This window comes from Platichthys flesus, chromosome 24, assembly GCF_949316205.1.
Source record: "Platichthys flesus chromosome 24, fPlaFle2.1, whole genome shotgun sequence".
Taxonomy (NCBI): domain Eukaryota; kingdom Metazoa; phylum Chordata; class Actinopteri; order Pleuronectiformes; family Pleuronectidae; genus Platichthys; species Platichthys flesus.
In genome coordinates, this window is record NC_084968.1 from 1,685,720 (window position 1) to 1,705,426 (window position 19,707).

Here is a 19,707-nt window from a genome sequence, read left to right on the forward strand (position 1 = left end):
AGCTGACACATGCCCTGTTCCGACTATGTATTTTGTGTCAAGATTGTCTGACTCCAACCGAGCCACCTGTGATATGAATGGCCATATGTGATTGGATGTGGCTTCCCACCTCGATGCAAACTAGTTCTGATTTGATTTTGTGATAAAGGGAAATTCACTGTGGTTGGTAAAATTGTTATCAACAGCAGAGAAATTTTAAATTTTACATACTAATAGGGCAGCATCTATTTTAATAAACGATTAATCTGTTGATTATGTTTTTGGTACAGACTAAAGCTTCTTTGTATTGTTTCCAGCAGTTTATTGGAAATACAACTTAGGTCTTTGTACATATAACAGACATAGCAGTCTTTGTCTCCGTCATTTGCCACAGCGTGTGTTTGTGTGTGTGTGTGTGTGTGTGTGTGTGTGTGTGTGTGTGTGCCCTGCATTATAACAGACCTGACTAATCGATTATTATATCAGTTGCCAACTATTTTTACCATTGACTAAATCGTTTAAATTAGTTGCTGCAGCCCTATAGGATACAGTATAAAAACTGTTCGATGGATATTCAAAACTGATTCAAATGAGGAAAATAAGACCACATATACAGAGCATTTTCACTGAAGTGTCTAAAATGCACAAACAAAAAGATTTGCAAGGCAAACACCAATCAAAACTGTATTTCGTATGTGTTTTGTACTGCTTCTACGGATCCTAATGAACAACTATCTGCCACATTCATTCATTTATTCATTAAAGATTAAAAGATAAGACTCATTCATTATGAAATTCAATGTCGGACACTAAGGTGTCTGAGTGTATACACAGGGTCAACTATCATTAGTCTAGAAAGAAAGATTTAGCGGGCAGTTGATGCACCAAAGACATAACATGTCTATGTAGTTCGAGAGGGTTTGTGGTTTGTTGCTTTTTATAAAGCTCTAGGGAGCTCCTCTGTCATCGTCCTACACCATATTTTACATTTGTTACTTTCTTCTTTGCTGCCAGATCAGACCATCAGAGATACAGTGTTAACTCTGCCAAGCAAGAGTTTTAGTGGTCGCTGGCAGGATCAACACGTGGACTCCCTCCGACAGCTAATGGAAAACGCCTGCTATGAAATCACTGAGTGTGGTGTGGCAATAGGTTTTCAAAGTTCAAACCATGCACAGCAGTACAGCAGCAGTCTTCTGCAAACTACATGCGTAGGATGAACCTGCATCCAGACTGCAACTGATTGAATTATGTGGCATTGTACTCAATTTAATGGTGACATCAAAGCGCAACTGCAAGGTAATGAGCATATATTGGTAAAGTAAATTTGACGTAATTGAGTGTTATGGATGATACAGATATTATAACCACAACCACCAAGCTTGCATGTCGACTGATCCATCTCAGTGAAAACTTTGCAGACCCCATATGATGAAGACCTTTTCACCTGGATTATTGTTTCAGAAAAACCCTTAAAGTCTTCATGATAGGATCGTTTTGTCAAAATGAAAAGTCCGAAAGACTTTTCAAAGCTTCCCGTGGTTTTCTTAAAAAAGGGCAGAGGTATGTGGATCAGTGAGGCAACACCGTGACGCCTAAGACAGTGTCGGGGGATTTCAAAGGATCAGTCAGAGAAGAACACTGCGTCTAATTACAGGCTAGGCTGTGATGGCGCAGGATCTACATCAGACAATTACATCACTGCTGACCCATTGACCTCTAGAACTTACACACTGGTAAGGGGGGGGCTATTGTAAACCCTCTTAACACAAGGAAAGCCCAAGCATCGCAACAGGCAAACAAACCATACAAAATGAAACGCATGCAACAAGGGTACATCTTTCAGATTGAAATTCATGGCACGAGGCCTCTCAGAGCCTCTGTTCAACACACCAACATAAACTGCCAGGTCTTTAATCTGCAGTTCAAAATCTCACTTCATTTAACAACCCAAAATAAAACACAGTCTGAGGTCTTCAAAGGTTTTGTAGATCCTTTGTACACATTTTCTTTCAGTCAGACATCATGCCGACTGGTGGTTCTGCATTCATCACACTTGGTAAAAGTTCCCAATGATCACACAGAGATCCTTTTCATCTTTACACGTGGACCTGCACAATTGTTGCTGCGTACTGTCAAAGTCAATTACCACACTAATCTGTTCACAAATCTCATTACCTTTCAATAAGACTGCTCCAGCAAAGAGAACGTATGAGGCCTCAACTTAGGGTTAGGGTTAGAGGGTTAGAGACAGGCTGACACTATCTAGTGGAGAGCTGCTGAGAGAAGAGGACAATATTGGACTATGTCCTCAATAATACATTTTAGTTTTTAAACGCATCACTTTTGACATTTTTGCAACCGGCGCCAGACTACTCCAGGGTTTTCGAGCCCCTAAACCAGTCACACAATGCTGCTGAGACTGTTTATTTTGAAAAGACAGAAACAGCATTCTGGACACAACGACACAGACCCAATGTTAGCTTCCTGGTTCTCGTCAATCATGACTCCACATCTAGCGGTAAATGCATCGCAACCACTTACTGTCCATAGCAGTAAAATAATTTCCCCTCCGGTCACTGGTCAGCAAAGAAGAGGACTACTACTTAGGCAGAAAAAGATTTGCCACGGTGGAGGGAAAGAAAATACAGCCTCTTTTAAATACCTCAATCCCCATTGACTTGCTTCAAGCAGTTTAGCTGCAACTAGAAAACTATTCTCTACAATGATTTTACTGATGCGTTTTATAAATATAAAAGTTTTCTGATCTTTGTTCACCCCATCTTAGTGTGTAGCTGTACAAATCATGAAATGGAGGGAAAGAGGGAACCTGGACCTCCCTGTACAGAGTGCGTCTGTGTGTTGGCAAACTGAAACTCTACTCATATCACGTTCTGAAGTAGTAGAAGGGAGGTGAGGTAGGATAGGGTGAGTAACAGGCAGATAATAGAAGAGGGAGGACATGGACAAAAGAGCCCGGGAACAGCCAGAAGGAGGGTCGGAAAACAAAGAGGCTGAACACGAGGATGCCGAGACAACAAAACCCCCCGAAACGAGTGACTCAACAGAAAGGGCAGCTCTTCACTGGCTTCAATCCACACAGCTGAAGGGGCTGCTGGGAAATGGCCTGTCTCTACCGAGGCCAGAAATGACTGACTCACAGGGAGAGGACTGTGACTGCCGATTGCAAAAAGCTTTGTGACACTTTCTGTAATAATATGCAGCAGACATGTACACCCCCACATCGCGCACATGCTGTAGCTATTAAGCGTTTAATTAAATGGAGTATAGATTAAGGCAGGGGAACATTGTTTGGTGGTGAACATGTCTTATTAATCCTGTGTCTTTAAAAACAAAATTAAACACTATTTGTTATTATTGCTTTGTTACAAATACTGAACATCTGTTAAAATGAGAAATATTAACAGTGCAGGATAATAAACATATATTTGACCTTGAATGACCCTCGTGAAACACTCTTGTACGAATTACCTGGCTATCACAGTTGCTATCAGATCTCCCCACAAACCATTGCTCAATACTACACCTTGTAATAATTTTTGGTTCAAGTTGAAATCTTTCTGTAATAATATGCAGAATTTCAAATGTATCGGACTTCTTTAACATTACAATGCTCAAATACCTACGGCATTCCCCACTAGTATAAAGGCTACCTCTAAACCCAAATGGAATCAGCAGGCTTCTACTTTGTCTAAATGAAGTTGGCTGAGAACAACCTGTAGCCATAGACAACCATGCAAAGATTTATGTTATGGTGGAAATTAAAGGCTTGATTTATGAGTACTAAAGGACTTTGAACTCAAAGGTTGCTGGTTCTGGTAAGAACACTGGCTAATGGCTGCTAACGGTAGGTAACTTTAGATAGATGCTTTTGTGCAACTGACATTATTGAAATCTGTTTACCGACTTCACAACTCTTCTCTACTTTTCTAAAATTTTCAACAAGCTGAAAATCACACAGATCTTCAATTTTTATGAGCCCTGCCTACAGCGAATGTCCGTCAGGTCATGTCTGTCCAGCATACACTCTGTCTCTCTGTTTTGGACTCCACCATCTCCTAAGAAAATATAGCAGAGCAGCTTTAATGGGTATTTGATCTTACTTACGTATGAAGGTGATCAAAATTTAAAAAGATTCAAGATGTTTTATTGACAAAAATGCACAACAATAACATTAAGCCGTCGCTGGCAATGAAATGCTTGAGTCACAGGCTCTCTTCTAGCACGTTTTTCATTATTGTTTTCCTCATTACAAACAAAATTAAATCATGTTTGCTTTGTTTCATAGCAGCTCCACCTGAGCCTGGTTTATTTAAAATGCTAGAAAAGCATCTGCGCCCGTCATTTGATCTGATGCTGCTTGGGGTTTTTTTTACAACGTTGCCAGTGACAACAGTGTGTCTGCTGTGAGACAGGATGTGGCAGTGTTGATTCCTGTTACCGTGTTAGTTACAGCAAGCTGAGGAGCAGCACTGTTGAACACCAAAGCTCTGTCAGAAAGTGTGTGTGGGTGAAACGGTTACATAACTGCGGCGGAGTGTGAAAAAAAAAAAGTCAACTACATGGTGTTCTATAACTCAGTAAGCAGTGGAAATATGCTGTGACTGGAGATGGATACAGTCAGTGAGTTAATATTCAAGTAGACATATCTACGTCAACCTCTCAATCCAGGTTACTATGTAAACATTATAAAGCGGTTAGTGTCTCCAGGTAGGTACCTGCGTATATTAATAAGATTCTAAATTTAGTAAAACGAGGGGTTGCAACAGTATAAGAACCATCCAAGAAAATGTTATTATTTCACAATCTCTGTTACAAGTAAAAGTCCTGATTGACTGTTTGGTTTGTAAAAACACTTCTAAAAAATGATCAAAATGTCAGCCCCATGATCCCACAAAGTGTTGGTGTATTTTTATGGGGTCTGATCGGAGTAAGTCTGTAAATCAGACCTTATTGACCAGAGAGACAGTGCACATGAGGCAATGATCTGTGGAGTGGAACATAACTTTTTTTAATTCAAATTAAAACGTTCCCATATGTCTTCATCAGGGATTATAGGGATGGTATTTTCCAGGATGGCCAAACATGGTCAAAGTGCTCCTTCAGCAGCCAGGACCTTGGACAGGATTGATGCTGTGTCCCATTCTCACGCTGCATATTAAATCACAGCAGGTGTTGAATATTTACTGTGTTCACACTGTCAAAAGAATGGGGTCTATAATTGGTGAGTAAAATGGACTGGGGAGGCACTTCGAATGAAAACCTGTGAACATCGGACAAAAACCAATCACGGCAACGTTTGACACTAAGGTGTCGGGATTGATGATTTAGCAAGTCAGATTTTTGGAAAAGGTCAAAAACTTTGTATAGATAACGGATGGATGGTGTTAGCATTGTGAGTATGAGATATTTACAGGTCGACAACTGCTTGATACATTGACACATATCTCAGGTTCCAATAAGATACAACATGTGAATGGAATGGTTTTGGTCGTGTCAGACTTTTTATGACTGTGATAAAAACAAAGAGATTTAAGATGCAAATACATTATAATAATAAGCAATCTAAAACCATTAAATGCTTTGGGCTAACTATGGTTCACCAGCTTATATGATTTAATTCCATACCTTTGTGTGAATTGCCACAGTGCTCCCAAAGTTGAAAAGAGAGCTAGGACTTAGCGTGGGGACAAGTTCAATGTGATTTACTTGTACTCCCTTCAACCGTCTTCTCTCATACACTAACACCTCTATCCATCTTCACTCGTGTCTTTCCACCGCCTCCTCTTTCCCTCCTACAAAGTGCACGCTTTTCTATGCAAAGCTCAGTGTGTTCATGCAAAAAAGGTAAAACCACGAGCACACTCACAACTCCTGATTGAAGATCGAGCAGAAACGCAGACAACAAAAATAAAAACACAAGAATTTAGAGGGCCCTGTTATTGGATATTAAATTGAATAAAAAAGATAGCTCTTTTTCAGGACCTGTGAATTATAACTTTCAAATTGCACTGGAGGCAGTCTGTACATAAAACGATGAGTGCCACAAACTGAAAAGTGAATAATAGACAGATCACTACTTTCATCGAAATTACTTCGGGACGGCTTCAGATATTAAAGTTACTTTGAAAAATAACTTGTAAAGTGTTTTATGAATATTGTATGATAAAGGACCAAAATTATGTTGAAGTGCAGATTTTCACAATGCACAATGGCCAGTAGGTTTAGGCCAGGGATCCCACGCCACCAACGAGCCTAAGCCCCCCCAGAAGCACAAGGAAAACCCTGACTGAGTTACACATCTGTAAGGTTGGATTAAGGCTTGAAGCTTAAAAGTTAACCAACAAGTCTAAGATGAAGACTGGAATCCATATGATGTCTCTGGTACCAATTAGTCTTCAACATGTGTCTCTAAATAAAAAGAGACGTCAGCAGACATGTACACCCCCACATCGCGCACATGCTGTAGCTATTAAGCGTTTAATTAAATGGAGTATAGATTAAGGCAGGGGAACATTGTTTGGTGGTGAACATGTCTTATTAATCCTGTGTCTTTAAAACACTATTTGTTATTATTGCTTTGTTACCAATACTGAACATCTGTTAAAATGAGAAATATTAACAGTGCAGGATAATAAACATATATTTGACCTTGAATGACCCTCGTGAAACACTCTTGTATGAATTACCTGGCTATCACAGTTGCTATCAGATCTCCCCACAAACCATTGCTCAATACTAAACCTTGTAATAATTTTTGGTTCAAGTTGAAATCTTTCAATTCAGTAGAATTGGTCTCTGGACTTCCTATGTTTGGTATATTTATGAAAACCAGAGAAACTTTCAACAATTACTCATGTTCTCCCTGTGACTTTGCAAAGCTGGTTTTATCAAGTAAAATGCGAGTTGTTACCGTGATCCTGCCATAACTATAGGAAGTGAAATGGTGACACACAGACCAATTGCCACCCCTCCTAGGCCCCATGCCTTCTCTATCGTGCACCGACCTCCTCAGCGACTCAGCCATCTGGACACCAAACACTGGAGTTAATGGATCTGCTGGGTTACATAAGGCACGGCCCCTGCTTTCATTATTCACCATCACCAGGCAGTGAACTCCACACCATTAGATTATTTGCACACACTCTTATAGTGTTACATTGTGTTGCTCGGACAAACATAGTGCCAGGAGGAATGGCACTGAGGCCCTTAAACTAGTGGCTGCCTGCTGAGCCTGGAGGAGACTGAGGGTACTGGTTTCCCATTCAGCCTGGTCGTCTGTCTGCCAGCCTCTCCGTGGTCTTGTGTTTCTGGATTATAAATCTTCAAAAAGTTACAAACTAGAGGGTTTTGAAACTCTGGGTTTCATATGGCAGTTTAATAATCGTTGAGATGCAAGGTCAACAAAGGAAATGAAATACAGAAGGTAATGCAAGATTTACGTAATTCATTGTTGGTTCAGGTTTTTTAATGTGATTTGTTGTTTTATCCTTTAAAATGGTGATCTCGACAACATGAGCAAATTGCCAACAGAGTGCTATTCTCATCTCCGCCAAGGAGTTTATGTTTTTGTGTGCGTTTGCTTTTTAGTTAGTGAACAGGATTATGCTAAAATCACTCAAATTTTGGAGAGGTGGGGCATGGCTCAAGTAAGAACCCAGGATTTATTTTCCACTTTCTTTGAAATTGCGTGATAGGGCCTATTTTAACATTCTTGATGAAATCAGGTATAGGGGAATGCTTTTTATTAGTGTGTGCAATTCAATGCAGATCCCAATAGAAATCTGGATTTTTTTAATTTAAATGTAGTTTAATGAGGTGACTGTTGGGCCTTGTTGGAGGTATGGGCTCTCTGAGTGGCCTTCTACATTTAAAGTTTTGTTTCAGCATGATTTAAGTGTGCATTCATATTCATCCGTATTGGATTTTTGGAATTAGTGCCCCTAGACTGGACAGTGCCATCCAAGCCTGTTCAGGATAAGCAGCAGTTAGAAAGAGAGTGTAACAAAATACAATTTCATCAGTGGACCATGACTACAACACAGCTGCCATTGCCGGACAGGTAATAGTGCAGTCTCCCAGCCTACTTAGATTTGAAGGACCCTCGCGGTAACATCCACAGCAACAGCTGAAACTTTGACGAGATCTTTCTGTCTACATGGACGGTAAACACTTAACAGATATTTTGACGGCAAACAGGATATATCCCAATGCTGCTGAGACAGAGAGGAAGAGAGAGAGAGCAACTGAAAAAATAAACGATGCACACAGGTCTACAATGAAGCACCAGCACAAAACATAAAGTTAGGGATCTGCAAAAAGATCTTTGGTTCATTATGAAACTATAGCAGGACAAATTAGACAATGGCGAGCTGTCTAGATAATTAATGGGAAACACTGAAACACAAAGCATATTGTCGTTCAATAAAAAAAAGGATGAAATAATGAACATGCCTGGAAAGAAATACTTCCTTATTTCAAGGTTTGCTTGCGTGGGCAAAGTCACTTATGTGTCAGATATTATGCAGCTCATGCAAGTTCACGCCAGCACTTGAAATAAATACCGCTTTTGTGTTTGGCCGTCTCAAATGGAGAGAGCAGGTTTCACAGGGAGCCCATCATCCTTGTAACCACACTTCTATTCACCACCAGACTCTGTATCTAAGGAACAATGGCTATGGCAACCATGGAATATTTTTAACACACTCACAAACACACACACACACTCATACACAATGTATGGCACAATATATATTTGCTGGCAGAATCGTAGTGTGCCCTACAGCCTCTGTCTCTCTACCGTTTCTCTGGTTACTTCCCATGGGGCTAAGAGGGATTCCCCCTCCCCACCAGCTGCCATGCTCAGAAAGGGAAAACACACTAACAGGTTTCAGACATCAACACACGCACACACAGGAAAGCTCTCACACATTACAACCAAAAAACGATGTCAATAAAAGTATGACAAAATAATTGAGCACGCCGCAGCCTTGTATACGCCTCCACTGAAACACACAAGTGACTCCTGGTCTCTGTTAATGCAACAATGCATAAAGATATACACGGTGCTCTGTGCTAAGACGGGAGCCTTAACAAGCCATGGCATTCATTAGCTGACATTAACAACATGGTCAGTATTTATCGATTCATGAAAGACTCCTTACAGACGCACCATGAACTTTTTGTTTTGAATGACTTGACTAGTTGGTTGGTTCCAGCTAACGGAAGCGGGCTCATCTGGCGTTTCATTTTCTGTGGCATTTAAAACAAAAGGGTTAGTATGTTGACCGTTCACCCAAAACCCTTCAAAATGGGCTTTGCGGGGACGGTCTAAAACGTCTGGGACATCGGAGAGATGTCGGCTGACACAAAGTGTGAGGCAATCAGAGAGGCAAAGCAGTGAAGATCCAGAAAAGACGACAGACAAAGCAGAAGTAAAGGTTGTGTGAACATGCAGCCCACATCCGCAGCACAGAGGAAACAGCACATGGGGGGTGGGGGGTGGGGGGGGGTTACACACACGCACAAGCACACTGCACCGAATGCACACACACGCAGTCTTATTTAATGACACAGAACAGATGTAAACAACTGACAGAGAAAGCCACATCCATATGTTGAGCTCAAGAGCTAAAACACCACCATTAACCGACAGCCGACTGTAGGTCTGTAGTGTCTAGACGCTTAGCCAGAGCTTTCCTGTATGAGACTTAAAACAAGACCATTTTTAAATGGCGCAGGGTACTTACTATCACCCCCAATCACTGCATGCCATTACACTGGATTTAACCAATAAGACCTGAGGCGCTCTCTAAAAACATTTAAAAAAAAACCTTATTATTTGAAAACAACCTACTGAACCCGAGGGATTTCTGAAAACGTCTATTATTTCTCAGCCTCTAAGCAGAGAGGTGGTTGGTCATTGTCCGCACCCTGTAAACTGGATGTGGATGAAAGCAACGAGCACGTTTGCCAACATTTTTCATTCGGTTTAATTATTTTCTTATTGATTAAAACAACGCTGAGCAATACTGGGGCAAAGGTAATTATTTATGGTACTGGGGTCTAAGGGGTGAGTGGTGTTTTGGGTATGTTGTGGGGACCAGTCTGAAGCACAAGTTGCAAAGTACAGTTTTAATAATTTTTATTAAAGCATGTTATCAGGTTATTAGGATTCAGCCTGTGTGGACTGTACGTGCCTGCACCACATTTCATCAAAGTCCGTCCAACTGTTGTTGACATTCAGTCCGAGGTCAACCTCAATGAATGTCAAGGATAGCCAGCGTCTTTAGGTTTCATCCTCAGGGGATAACAAATGCTAATCCGCTCAATATTTGGCCACATGTGTCAATGCTGACTGATGACCTGGGTCTGCTGTAGGTTTACACAAACAAAACAGAAACAAAAACAAGCAGGTCAATTTAAAGTATTCGGTTTCTTCTGAATTTGGCAAATTCAAGTTTCAAAACGACATCAACGTTGGGGTCACAATATCAGATAAGTTGTATCAGATCACAAAGAAGGAGGGAATTAGGAGTAAATATGATTTGCCGGTTCCATCTTCCGGCGTCTGATGCAGTAGCAGTAATGATATCCTGGTTTTCAGGTCTTTCTCACGGTGGTCTGAAGTTATTCTAGGAGTCGTCAAAAGCGTCACAGCTGTGTTCTCTGCCATGTTTTAGTTCCTTTGCCCCAAAATAAACTCCGGTCTCAGCCACATTGTACAGAGATGGAGCCAGGACGTTTTTAGTTTTTTTCTTACTATGAGACTGGCCAATAATCTGAATCCAGTGAGTCCAGGCTGACCACAGCCACCTTTGGAGTTCATACACAAACACAGCTGAAGCAGGGGCCCTACAGACAGCTTGACTCTTTCTAGAAAAAGGGACAGATAGGAATAAACAGGAGCTTAGGACCAGAAGCTGGGGTCTCATGTTTGTTTTTTAAACGTGGATAATAACAGAAACTGCGATCAACAGTCAGTACCCGACTGGCTGTTTAGACTAATGGTTAATAATTGTTAAAATAGTTAACATTTATTTAATTACATCACAAAACACAACGTGGAAACAGAGAAGAGTCTGGATATTGGATCAAAGGCCAAAAACAGGCCTTATTGTAAACCACTTTACGGGACCATGCAATGGAAATATCCCTCCCCCTTACCCACACACACACACTTCATCTAAGCATGTGAATGTGCGTGTGTGTGTCGCTCCCCTCCGGCGCTTGATAATAACTTCTTGTCTCTCACATCCCCAGAGGTCATATGAGACTGGAGGTCAGTTTATTAACTTTGTGCCCATGCAACAACATTTCCATGAACTTCTGCCACTGAACAAACTAAAATTCCCCTTACAGCAGCCTCTGTTGTTGTATGGAGGCAGAACTCAATATCCAGTTTATTACTAGAGGGATGTTCAAATCCTGATCCCAGTCCGTTATAATTGAGTATCTGATGTTTTCTTTTGGTTGTCCCTATGTTTTCTTCAGTGTTCGCTTAGGTAGACCCATAATAAATTCGCAAAGCAATTTATAACGGTAGAGAGAGACACTGTGGGTCTGTGTTGGCAGGAAGGCCTGGACAACACTAACACAACAAGGAGTTTTCATCTGGCAAAGTTTTGTGGGCCTGCAATATTTTATTGACGTGAAAGATATGATGCTTCATTCATTGCTTTTAAACCCTAAAGCAGCTCTGCTTGCTGCTGTGTGTTGTCATAACATTAACAAAGACTGCTGGCTGCTTTTTAACCTTCGCATTGGAGGAGTGAATGTTTTCAGCCATGTCCATTTCTTGGTTGGTTTGTATGCGTATGTTAATACGATTACAAAAAAATAACCTAATTGATTGTCACCTAATTTGGTGGAAAGATTAAGATCCAGATTAAGATCCATTTATTAGTCCCAAACACATGCATAGACATGCAAAGGCACACTCATGCAGGTAGGGAAATTTAACCTCTGCTTTTAACCCATCTGGTGCAGGACACACAGAGCAGTGAGCGACCATGTACGGCGATGTTAGGGGAGTAAGGTGCCTTGCTCAGGGGCACTAGACAGGGTAGGGAGAATTCTCTTGGATTTTTGGACAGATCAATCCAGATTCGTCTTTTGTTGTCTCTCCGTGGAGTCGAACCAGAGACGAACCAGAGACCTTCTCTGCCCATAGTCCAAGTTTCTACCACTAGACCACCGCCTCTCCCGGAAAGATGCGGTAGAAGAGATGACATTTTGGTCAGAGCCATAACTTACTGATGCCTTTCACACATGCACAACGCAACAGAAAATCTCTGGAGTGTTCAGGTGAGGGAGGCAGATGCAGAATGAAATGTATAAATTCTGCTGCAGAGATCATGTGTTTAATTTAAAAGGAAAATCTACAATGATGTCGGCTCTTAAAACCAAAAACTCTCTTGACATCTTTGTCTGTGTCTTCAACGTGTGTCTCCGCTTTTTCATCCCGAGAAAATGGTTGTTTGTTTGTTTTTTTGCGTCTGAGGCATGTTAGGGAAGTCCCCTAGAAAAAATCTTGAGGCACCCACTTGGATATTTGCATTAATACATCAGCCCCTCTGCAGAAAGTCCGGAGGATCTCCAGAGTTCAGGGCATGCCTGAAAGCAGCTTATGAGTGTGTGAAGTTCCAAATCAAAATCTGGATCTAGTGAACGTGGTTTCATTAAGGAAACTGTTGGGCTGTAGCAGAGGTACATACTAAACCAGGTCCCATACTAGTTTATTTTTTTTGTGCCGTCCACTTCCGTCAGTCAAAATGCTCCAGGGTTTCAGTTTTTAGATAAAGCAATAAAATCTGAAATAGCTACTTTACTCTACCAGGACCTTAAAAGCCACAGTGTGCTGCAAACAACAACACTGTCATCTGACCATCTGACCAACAGCGTGGGTCTTTTCTGTCTTTGATTTGATGCTATTATTGGCACACATGGACAGTGTTCATTCAGATATGTGATACTGCACTCAGTTTTTAAAACTGATGGAAGTAAATACTTGAAGAATGAAAAATACTAAAGGTTGTGTAATAATGTAGTAATGGGTGTGTTCCTCTCATTAAGGAACTAGGGCTGGGTAATTAAAAAAAATCTGTATTTATTGCGATATAGATTCAATCAAGAGTACTAGAATTAACTGCCTGCTGAGATCTACCTAGGATTTGTAAAATATTTTACTTTACATCAAATGCAGAAGACTATAAAACTACAACATTCACTCAGGAGCCAAAATTTAAATAATGGGATATTTATTGTGATAAACTGTCCACCTTAATATCGGTTTTGGCCATATCGTCCAGCACTACCAGGAACACAGAATCAAACCCCAATTTGAAGCTAAAAGACGCACACAACATATAATGACTGGCCTTTGTTTCCTTCAACCGCTCTGAGCTACCGGGAAATACACTGCAAGATGCAAGCAAAGTCCTCCTCTTTGTGTGTGTGTGTGTGTGTGTGTGTGTGTGTGTGAACCTTTGACCTTCCTGAGGGAAGCAGCTTCAGTGGGGAAGACGGGGAAGAAGGGGGGTTGATGTTATCATAAACCCCACTGGGCCCACACAGACGAATCTTATCCCCGTTTTACCACCATCTTTATCTCTTTTTTAATAATGATCCCCCCCCCCTCCCCCAGTTTCATAATGATCCATCGGGTACAAATCATTCTAGTGAGCATGAGAGTATAATGCGCGCATTGTCACCAGGAAGTCACAACTATAAACCCCCGCCAAGGATGGAGCTACCGCCACAGAATATACAGGCAGAAAATAATTGTCTGCAGCACAGATTCAGTGATATCCTGACAGAGGCAAATCATTGAGGTCAAAATGTGCTGTGTTGCTATCTGAAACAAATGTTTGAAAACACTGCATTAGTCTACAAATAATACCAAATGCAAAATGTATATTTCTGATTTATTTCCCATATTAATGACTGGATGATGAGTACAAAATGTTTGACTTCTGGACTGGACTTTGGGCTGATGACTGGTGAACTTCATGTCAAATGATTACTGTCGCTACTCTCTTCTCAATCAAATAGGATTCATTCATAATATTGGTAACTTGAGATATTTGGTAAATCGTCAACCATATATAATATAATAATACCAGCCAACTGTGCAGCTCAGCCATTACATAGATGATATGTCATCATCATCAACTCTCCGTATGGAAGCCTAATTTCAGCAAATATACTCAGACAAGGTGACTGTGCAGCATCAGACACCAAACATTTAGCAGGTTCAGGGTCAGGTATTTCTCTCAGGAGTTGGTGAAGAACAAAGCGGAGCTACAGTAGAAGCAGAAGGACAGACACCCTGAACATCAGTGAGCAACTCAGAAAGGACCGACTTCAGTGGGATGCTCACGTTGCACTTTGTACGCAGGACTTGTGAGTTTGCTACGAGCAAAAGCAGTTGAGACATAACGGCATTAGGAGTAGGCAATATAGATTCAATCTTCTGTTGTCTGGGTTTCCACTATCATTGCCCTGAGGTGCAGGGGGGAGTCACAGGCTGTGACCCATCTTAGCTGTTAGAGAAAAAGATTCCTCTTGCCTCTACATGACCAGTATTGGTCTGGTTGTTTGTAAATGAAAATTACAAATATGCACTTAATTCTTGTGTCACCAATTCCATTATAGCAAAAACAACTATAGTGCTGCAGTCGAGCTCACTGATCTATTGTATGGCCCATAACGGGCTAATGGACAGATAGACTTGAGAGGTACCACAGTATAAGTGATGTGGCACAATCACTGACAGCCTCAGAGCCAGTGTTTCCCACAGTCCCAGCACGCCTTCCATGATATGCTGGGATTTCTCCCAGTGCTCCCGATGACCTGTCCATGACTGATGAGTCAGGCCAAGCGAAAAAACCAAACATCCCATTGTTACAGATTTTCAAATGTAAATAATTGCTGCTTTTAGTTCCCTCAAGTGAAAGTAAGCAGTCACAGAGTGTGGAGTGGACATGTGGTCGAACCAAACAGGACATCTAAAGATGACACTTTATACATTAGAGAACTACAACAGCCATGTTTTACCATTTTGAACCATGAGTTTAACAATATTGAAATTGATAAAGAATGCTGACCTAGACTAACAGTGATTGTTCCGAGAGGTTTCCTTGTTTTGAAGTGTTATCAATAAGAAAAAATATTTGTGTGGTTTGCTTTAACATCCTTTCTAACGCGATGCAAGTGTGTGTTTCTTTTGATTGGTTGACTGTTTTCTGATGCATTGGCTGCCAACCACAGGGACAGACTGTAGCTCTCGACTGTTGCTTTGTTAAACTCAATGGTGAATGTAAATGGCGATGGTCAGTCAGTGCTGAAATGAGACCAATTTGAACTTAGTATATTTCCGAAATATTAGGACGTTAGCTGGTGGTGTTACATTACAAAGCTTAGGAAGGCTGTGCGGTGGTATACTGGCTTCCTGACATCCAGCGACTGCGCAGCACTTCCTTCCCATTTTCCATTTTGTAGCTTGTTGGTTCAGCCTCAGAAATACAGAAGGCTTGTAAATAAAAGTGAAAACCAAACAATTTGAACTAAATTGTAGGGAGGGACTGGTTGGGTTTTGCTGGGAATGTGGCGGAGATCTGTCGCTTGTAAACAAGCGTTTCTGAATAATAATTTCCACAGTATTTATACAGCACCAGATCTGCTTTATAATCGAAAAAATATTAATACAAAATATCATTTTAGAATAAGGGACTTTTATATGGAGGCGGTGCTATTATTTTTAAAAGGTCTGATCATACACCTGAATAGACTTAATAACTTTGTCAATGTCAACCTCTTCGTTTCACCTAACTTAAGTTTAGCTACTCTACATTAGAAGGAATTGCAAATAAACCCACATACATATATCTATATGACCTGCAGGTGATGCATCAGTGCCTCACCACCTCACCAAGTATCCTCCCTCCTTCACTTGACATGAGGATTAGTTAAAATCTAACCTGGCAAGACTGTACTTGAAAACCACCATGACAGTTTGGTGAATCAGCCACAACTGTCACAGTCACACACACACACCGAGGGTGCAGGGCAGCACTCTCATCTGATATAATGCTAGAGTGAGTAGACCCTAACTACCGGGTATATCTGTGAAACTGAAAGCACCTCATTACTCAGATAGTACACATTGCCATGCAGACATCCTAGGTGCTGCACAAACATGCAATAAAGACTAAATGTCTAGAACGGGGCCGACAATGGAGCACAACCCAAGAATTAGAGTTGGCTGAAAAACAAATGAGTCACCTTGACCCAGAGAGAAAGGCAGTGATGTCAGCAGCAGCCTTGTTCAGAGTGGAGGTGAGGACAAGGCAAACTGAAAAGAAATAGAGATTCCTCCACAACCGTCAAAAGTGTGTCAAACACATACTTCCCCAATTGTAGTAAACAAACTTTCAAAACTCCTCTGTGGCCTATGAAAAGTGAGAGCTCATGTTGCAAATCTCTATCACAGTTTTTGAGCTGTGAATTGAGCTGTGAATTGGCACTTGGTTTCTGTACCAATGCTTCTCTCGGGCCTTTTTGATTCAACAAAATAATTGTTGTTTGTTGCAGGTGAACTGTTTAAATTTTTCAGATTTTCTGGCTTTAGAGGAGCTTTGTCAAGTCTGCCATAATAACCCTGCTGATGTCAAAGTGATGTCACTGCTGCCCGGGCCTGGAGACAACAAAGGTGTAACGGAGAGACTGCGTGGTGTGGGGCATGAAAAACATTAAGGGCAGACATCTGCGTGCAGTCCAAAATTTGTGACCAAGGTGACTGTGTAAGGGAACTACACATGCACCAGGCATAATACATCCATCTAGAGGAAGACTAGGGGGAAGAATGATGTTATATTTCTATTTTGTTTTATGATTTAGTATAAAGCTACTGAACATTTATGTTGTGTTTCTCTCTTTTTCTACTACTTAATATGCTGATGGCTATTTTGTGATCTTCCATCTTTTCATAAGAAACTGAACTAAACTAAACCTAAAGGAATGGAACGCAATGTGGGATCAGGTGCCCGTGCATTGGAGCACCACATCAACACGTACCATCGTTTTTATTATAACTAGAACCATGGGAATGGACGTGTGAACACAATGTGTACGAAACTCTCAGGGGAAACAGAATGCGGAAAACCATGGTCAACTCTTTACGGGAGGGCAAGACGTCTGCAGCAATGGTTCTGAACGGTTACTTAACCTCTTGTTGTTCCTGGTCTGTCTCTTGTCCCTCAGCTTTTTTGTTGTGTTACATTAAATTGCTGGCCCACACCTTTAAGAAACTCGCTTGTTCCAGCTTCTGAAATGTGGGTCATTGCTGGGTTTTAAAGTCACATGAAAATAAACCTCATCACTTCTGTAGCTCAATTTTCTGAAGAAGAACAGGGGATATAGCTGAAATCTTGTATGGAATGCCACGGTTATTTCAGTTCACAAGTTAGTGAAGCTACTGCACAAAGGGTTTCATGCAGGGCTCTAATATAAGATGTTGATTTATGAGTATGGTTGTCAGCATTACAAGGCCCTGTACGTTTTCTCTGTTGCCACCAGCATGCTGAGGACTTGGATGACATCACCATAACATCATCTGAGGTGATGTTGTCAGACTTAAATCACCACCAGAGCCACATTATTGAACTGTTTTCACATGCCGAGTAATACTTCTCCTGATGTTTAAGCTGTACACTGCTATGCCCCTTTAAAAACACATCTTTGAGGATCACAGCTTTACCGACTTGCCAGGCTGGATTATCCATTTCTCAGAGGATCTGGACTCGGATAAACACGTCCTGATCCTGAGGTGGCATTACCCTGGGTACTACGGAACATCTTCATCACTGCCACAGACATTAGGGTTGGGTTTCTCTAGTGGCAGGTGTCGGTGTGTGTGTGTGTTTACATGCACTCACGGCCTCCTCATCCCATAGGGTGTGGACCTGGCTTGTTATGAGCAGATGGCCATAATTACCAAAGCATTGAGAGCAGCCGCAGAGCAAAAAGGGGGTGTCTGTGTTAAACTGCTGCATAGCCAGATTGATTTCAGCAACCTGGATGGGGTAAGCCTCTTTTCAACTAGGCCAGGCCAAGGTACTTCCCTGTAATCCCCATAATGTCACCTGCGCCCACTCAACTGTTCAGGTTTGCTCTCTGCTGTTATCACTAGGTCAAGGAGACTCGGTACATCCCACAAAACAAAAACAACTAGGTGAAGCCTGAACTACACCAAACACAGGACATGCAGTCTCACAAGTTGGGGAAGAGGAACTCACGACAGACACTTCTTTCTTTCTCTACTTTCAAATCCACTTTAAGAGAACTACCTCTTTTTTTGTTTAAAACTAGAACTCATGTGGCTTTGCTTCAAGAGTAAAAGCTACTACACCATAAATCTTACCTCGACCACCGAGCAAGTACTTGTATTTAAAAACCCAACATTCTTTAACTCGGAGCACAACGCATGCTTACAGCATCAACACAGTTTAAAAGTGGATTCATGTAATCGCATACCAAGATTGTACTTCTATTTCTCCATGTTAAACTTCTCTATGTACTCTCACGAAATGTATCTCCAGGATTTATCATATTTCTTGTACTTCCTTTATTCTGCTAAACTGGGCTCTCTGATTTTAAACTGACCTCTAATAATATATTATACAATATTGTTTTTGCACCATCTTTGCACTCTCTCAAGATCGATCTCAAGGATTTAACCTATTTTACTACGTTTATTTATTTTATTCTGCTTGTCTTTGATGACTTTTATTCTGCTAAACTTGGCTTTTATGATTTCCAACTGACCTCTTTCATTTAGGGCGTGCAGCACCCTGAATCTACCTCTGTGTATGAACTGTGAAAATATAAACGAAAGTGACCAGGAGAAAATGAAAGTGGCAGGTTTTCTGGGGAGGGGGGGTCTTGCTGAACGTGTCGGGGGCAGATCGAGAAGGCGAAGAAAGAAGCAGGTGCTACAACAATAGGCGCAGCAGGCTGCTCGCTCACACCGCTCCGGTGGAAGTTGAAGAGGAGAGCGAAGGGGGCGAGAAAAGGGAAAAAACCGACCTGCGTGAGTGATGTCGGACAGGTCGTAGTTGCGGGCGCTGCGGGGAAACTCCTTCAGTTTGCGGGTGGCCAAGTTGAGCGCCCCGCTCGCCGCAGCCTCCTCCAGCGCCTTCTCCACGCTACGGCTGGCCGCTACGGTGGCCGGCAGGGCTCCATCCCCCGCAGCCATCGAGCGCACAGCTCTGCCTCCTCTTCTACTTTGTTTGAGGCGTCCGCGCCGCGTTCATACCCCGCACGTCCTCATGCGGTACAAACCGAGCGCCCCGCCGGAAAACTTGCGTGAAAGTACACGGTGAAATCCGAGAAAACAGGGGGAAGTGATTCTGTGAAGGTGCGTAGTGGTTGTTCCTCCGCGGGAGTTGTCTTCTTCTACCGGAGCCGAGCGCTGCGAGCTGTCAATCTTTCAGGAAGTGGCATCAAGCCCGAATGTTTCACAACGTTGTTAACGGAAAGATGACCCTCTCCTCCAAAACAAGAGCACAGATCTTTCCACCCCCAAAAGAACAATAAAACCATGCCATTTTCTTTCAGATCTATTTTATAGTTCAGGTTCAAAGGGTTATCGTCATATTATAAAGATATATTATATACAATATAGGGACAGGTAAAAAGCTAATTTGT

The 19,707-nt window shown here is 41.7% G+C and overlaps 1 protein-coding gene across 3 annotated transcripts in view; it reads right to left on the reverse strand.

The window, feature by feature from the left end:
- Positions 1–19,475, reverse strand: part of lrch4 (leucine-rich repeats and calponin homology (CH) domain containing 4) — a 45,616-nt gene extending 26,141 nt beyond the window's left edge. For 2 of the 3 annotated variants that reach the window (XR_009920171.1, XM_062383640.1), the window contains exon 1: positions 19,087–19,475. Coding sequence is in view for 2 of the 3 variants with exons in the window: in XM_062383640.1 (XP_062239624.1) it covers positions 19,087–19,255 (169 nt within the window). In the remaining variant the exon portion in view is untranslated. The remainder of the gene's footprint in view (positions 1–19,086) is intronic. The other variant, XM_062383642.1, reaches the window with a different exon arrangement.
- Between the last annotated feature and the right edge of the window lie 232 nt (positions 19,476–19,707).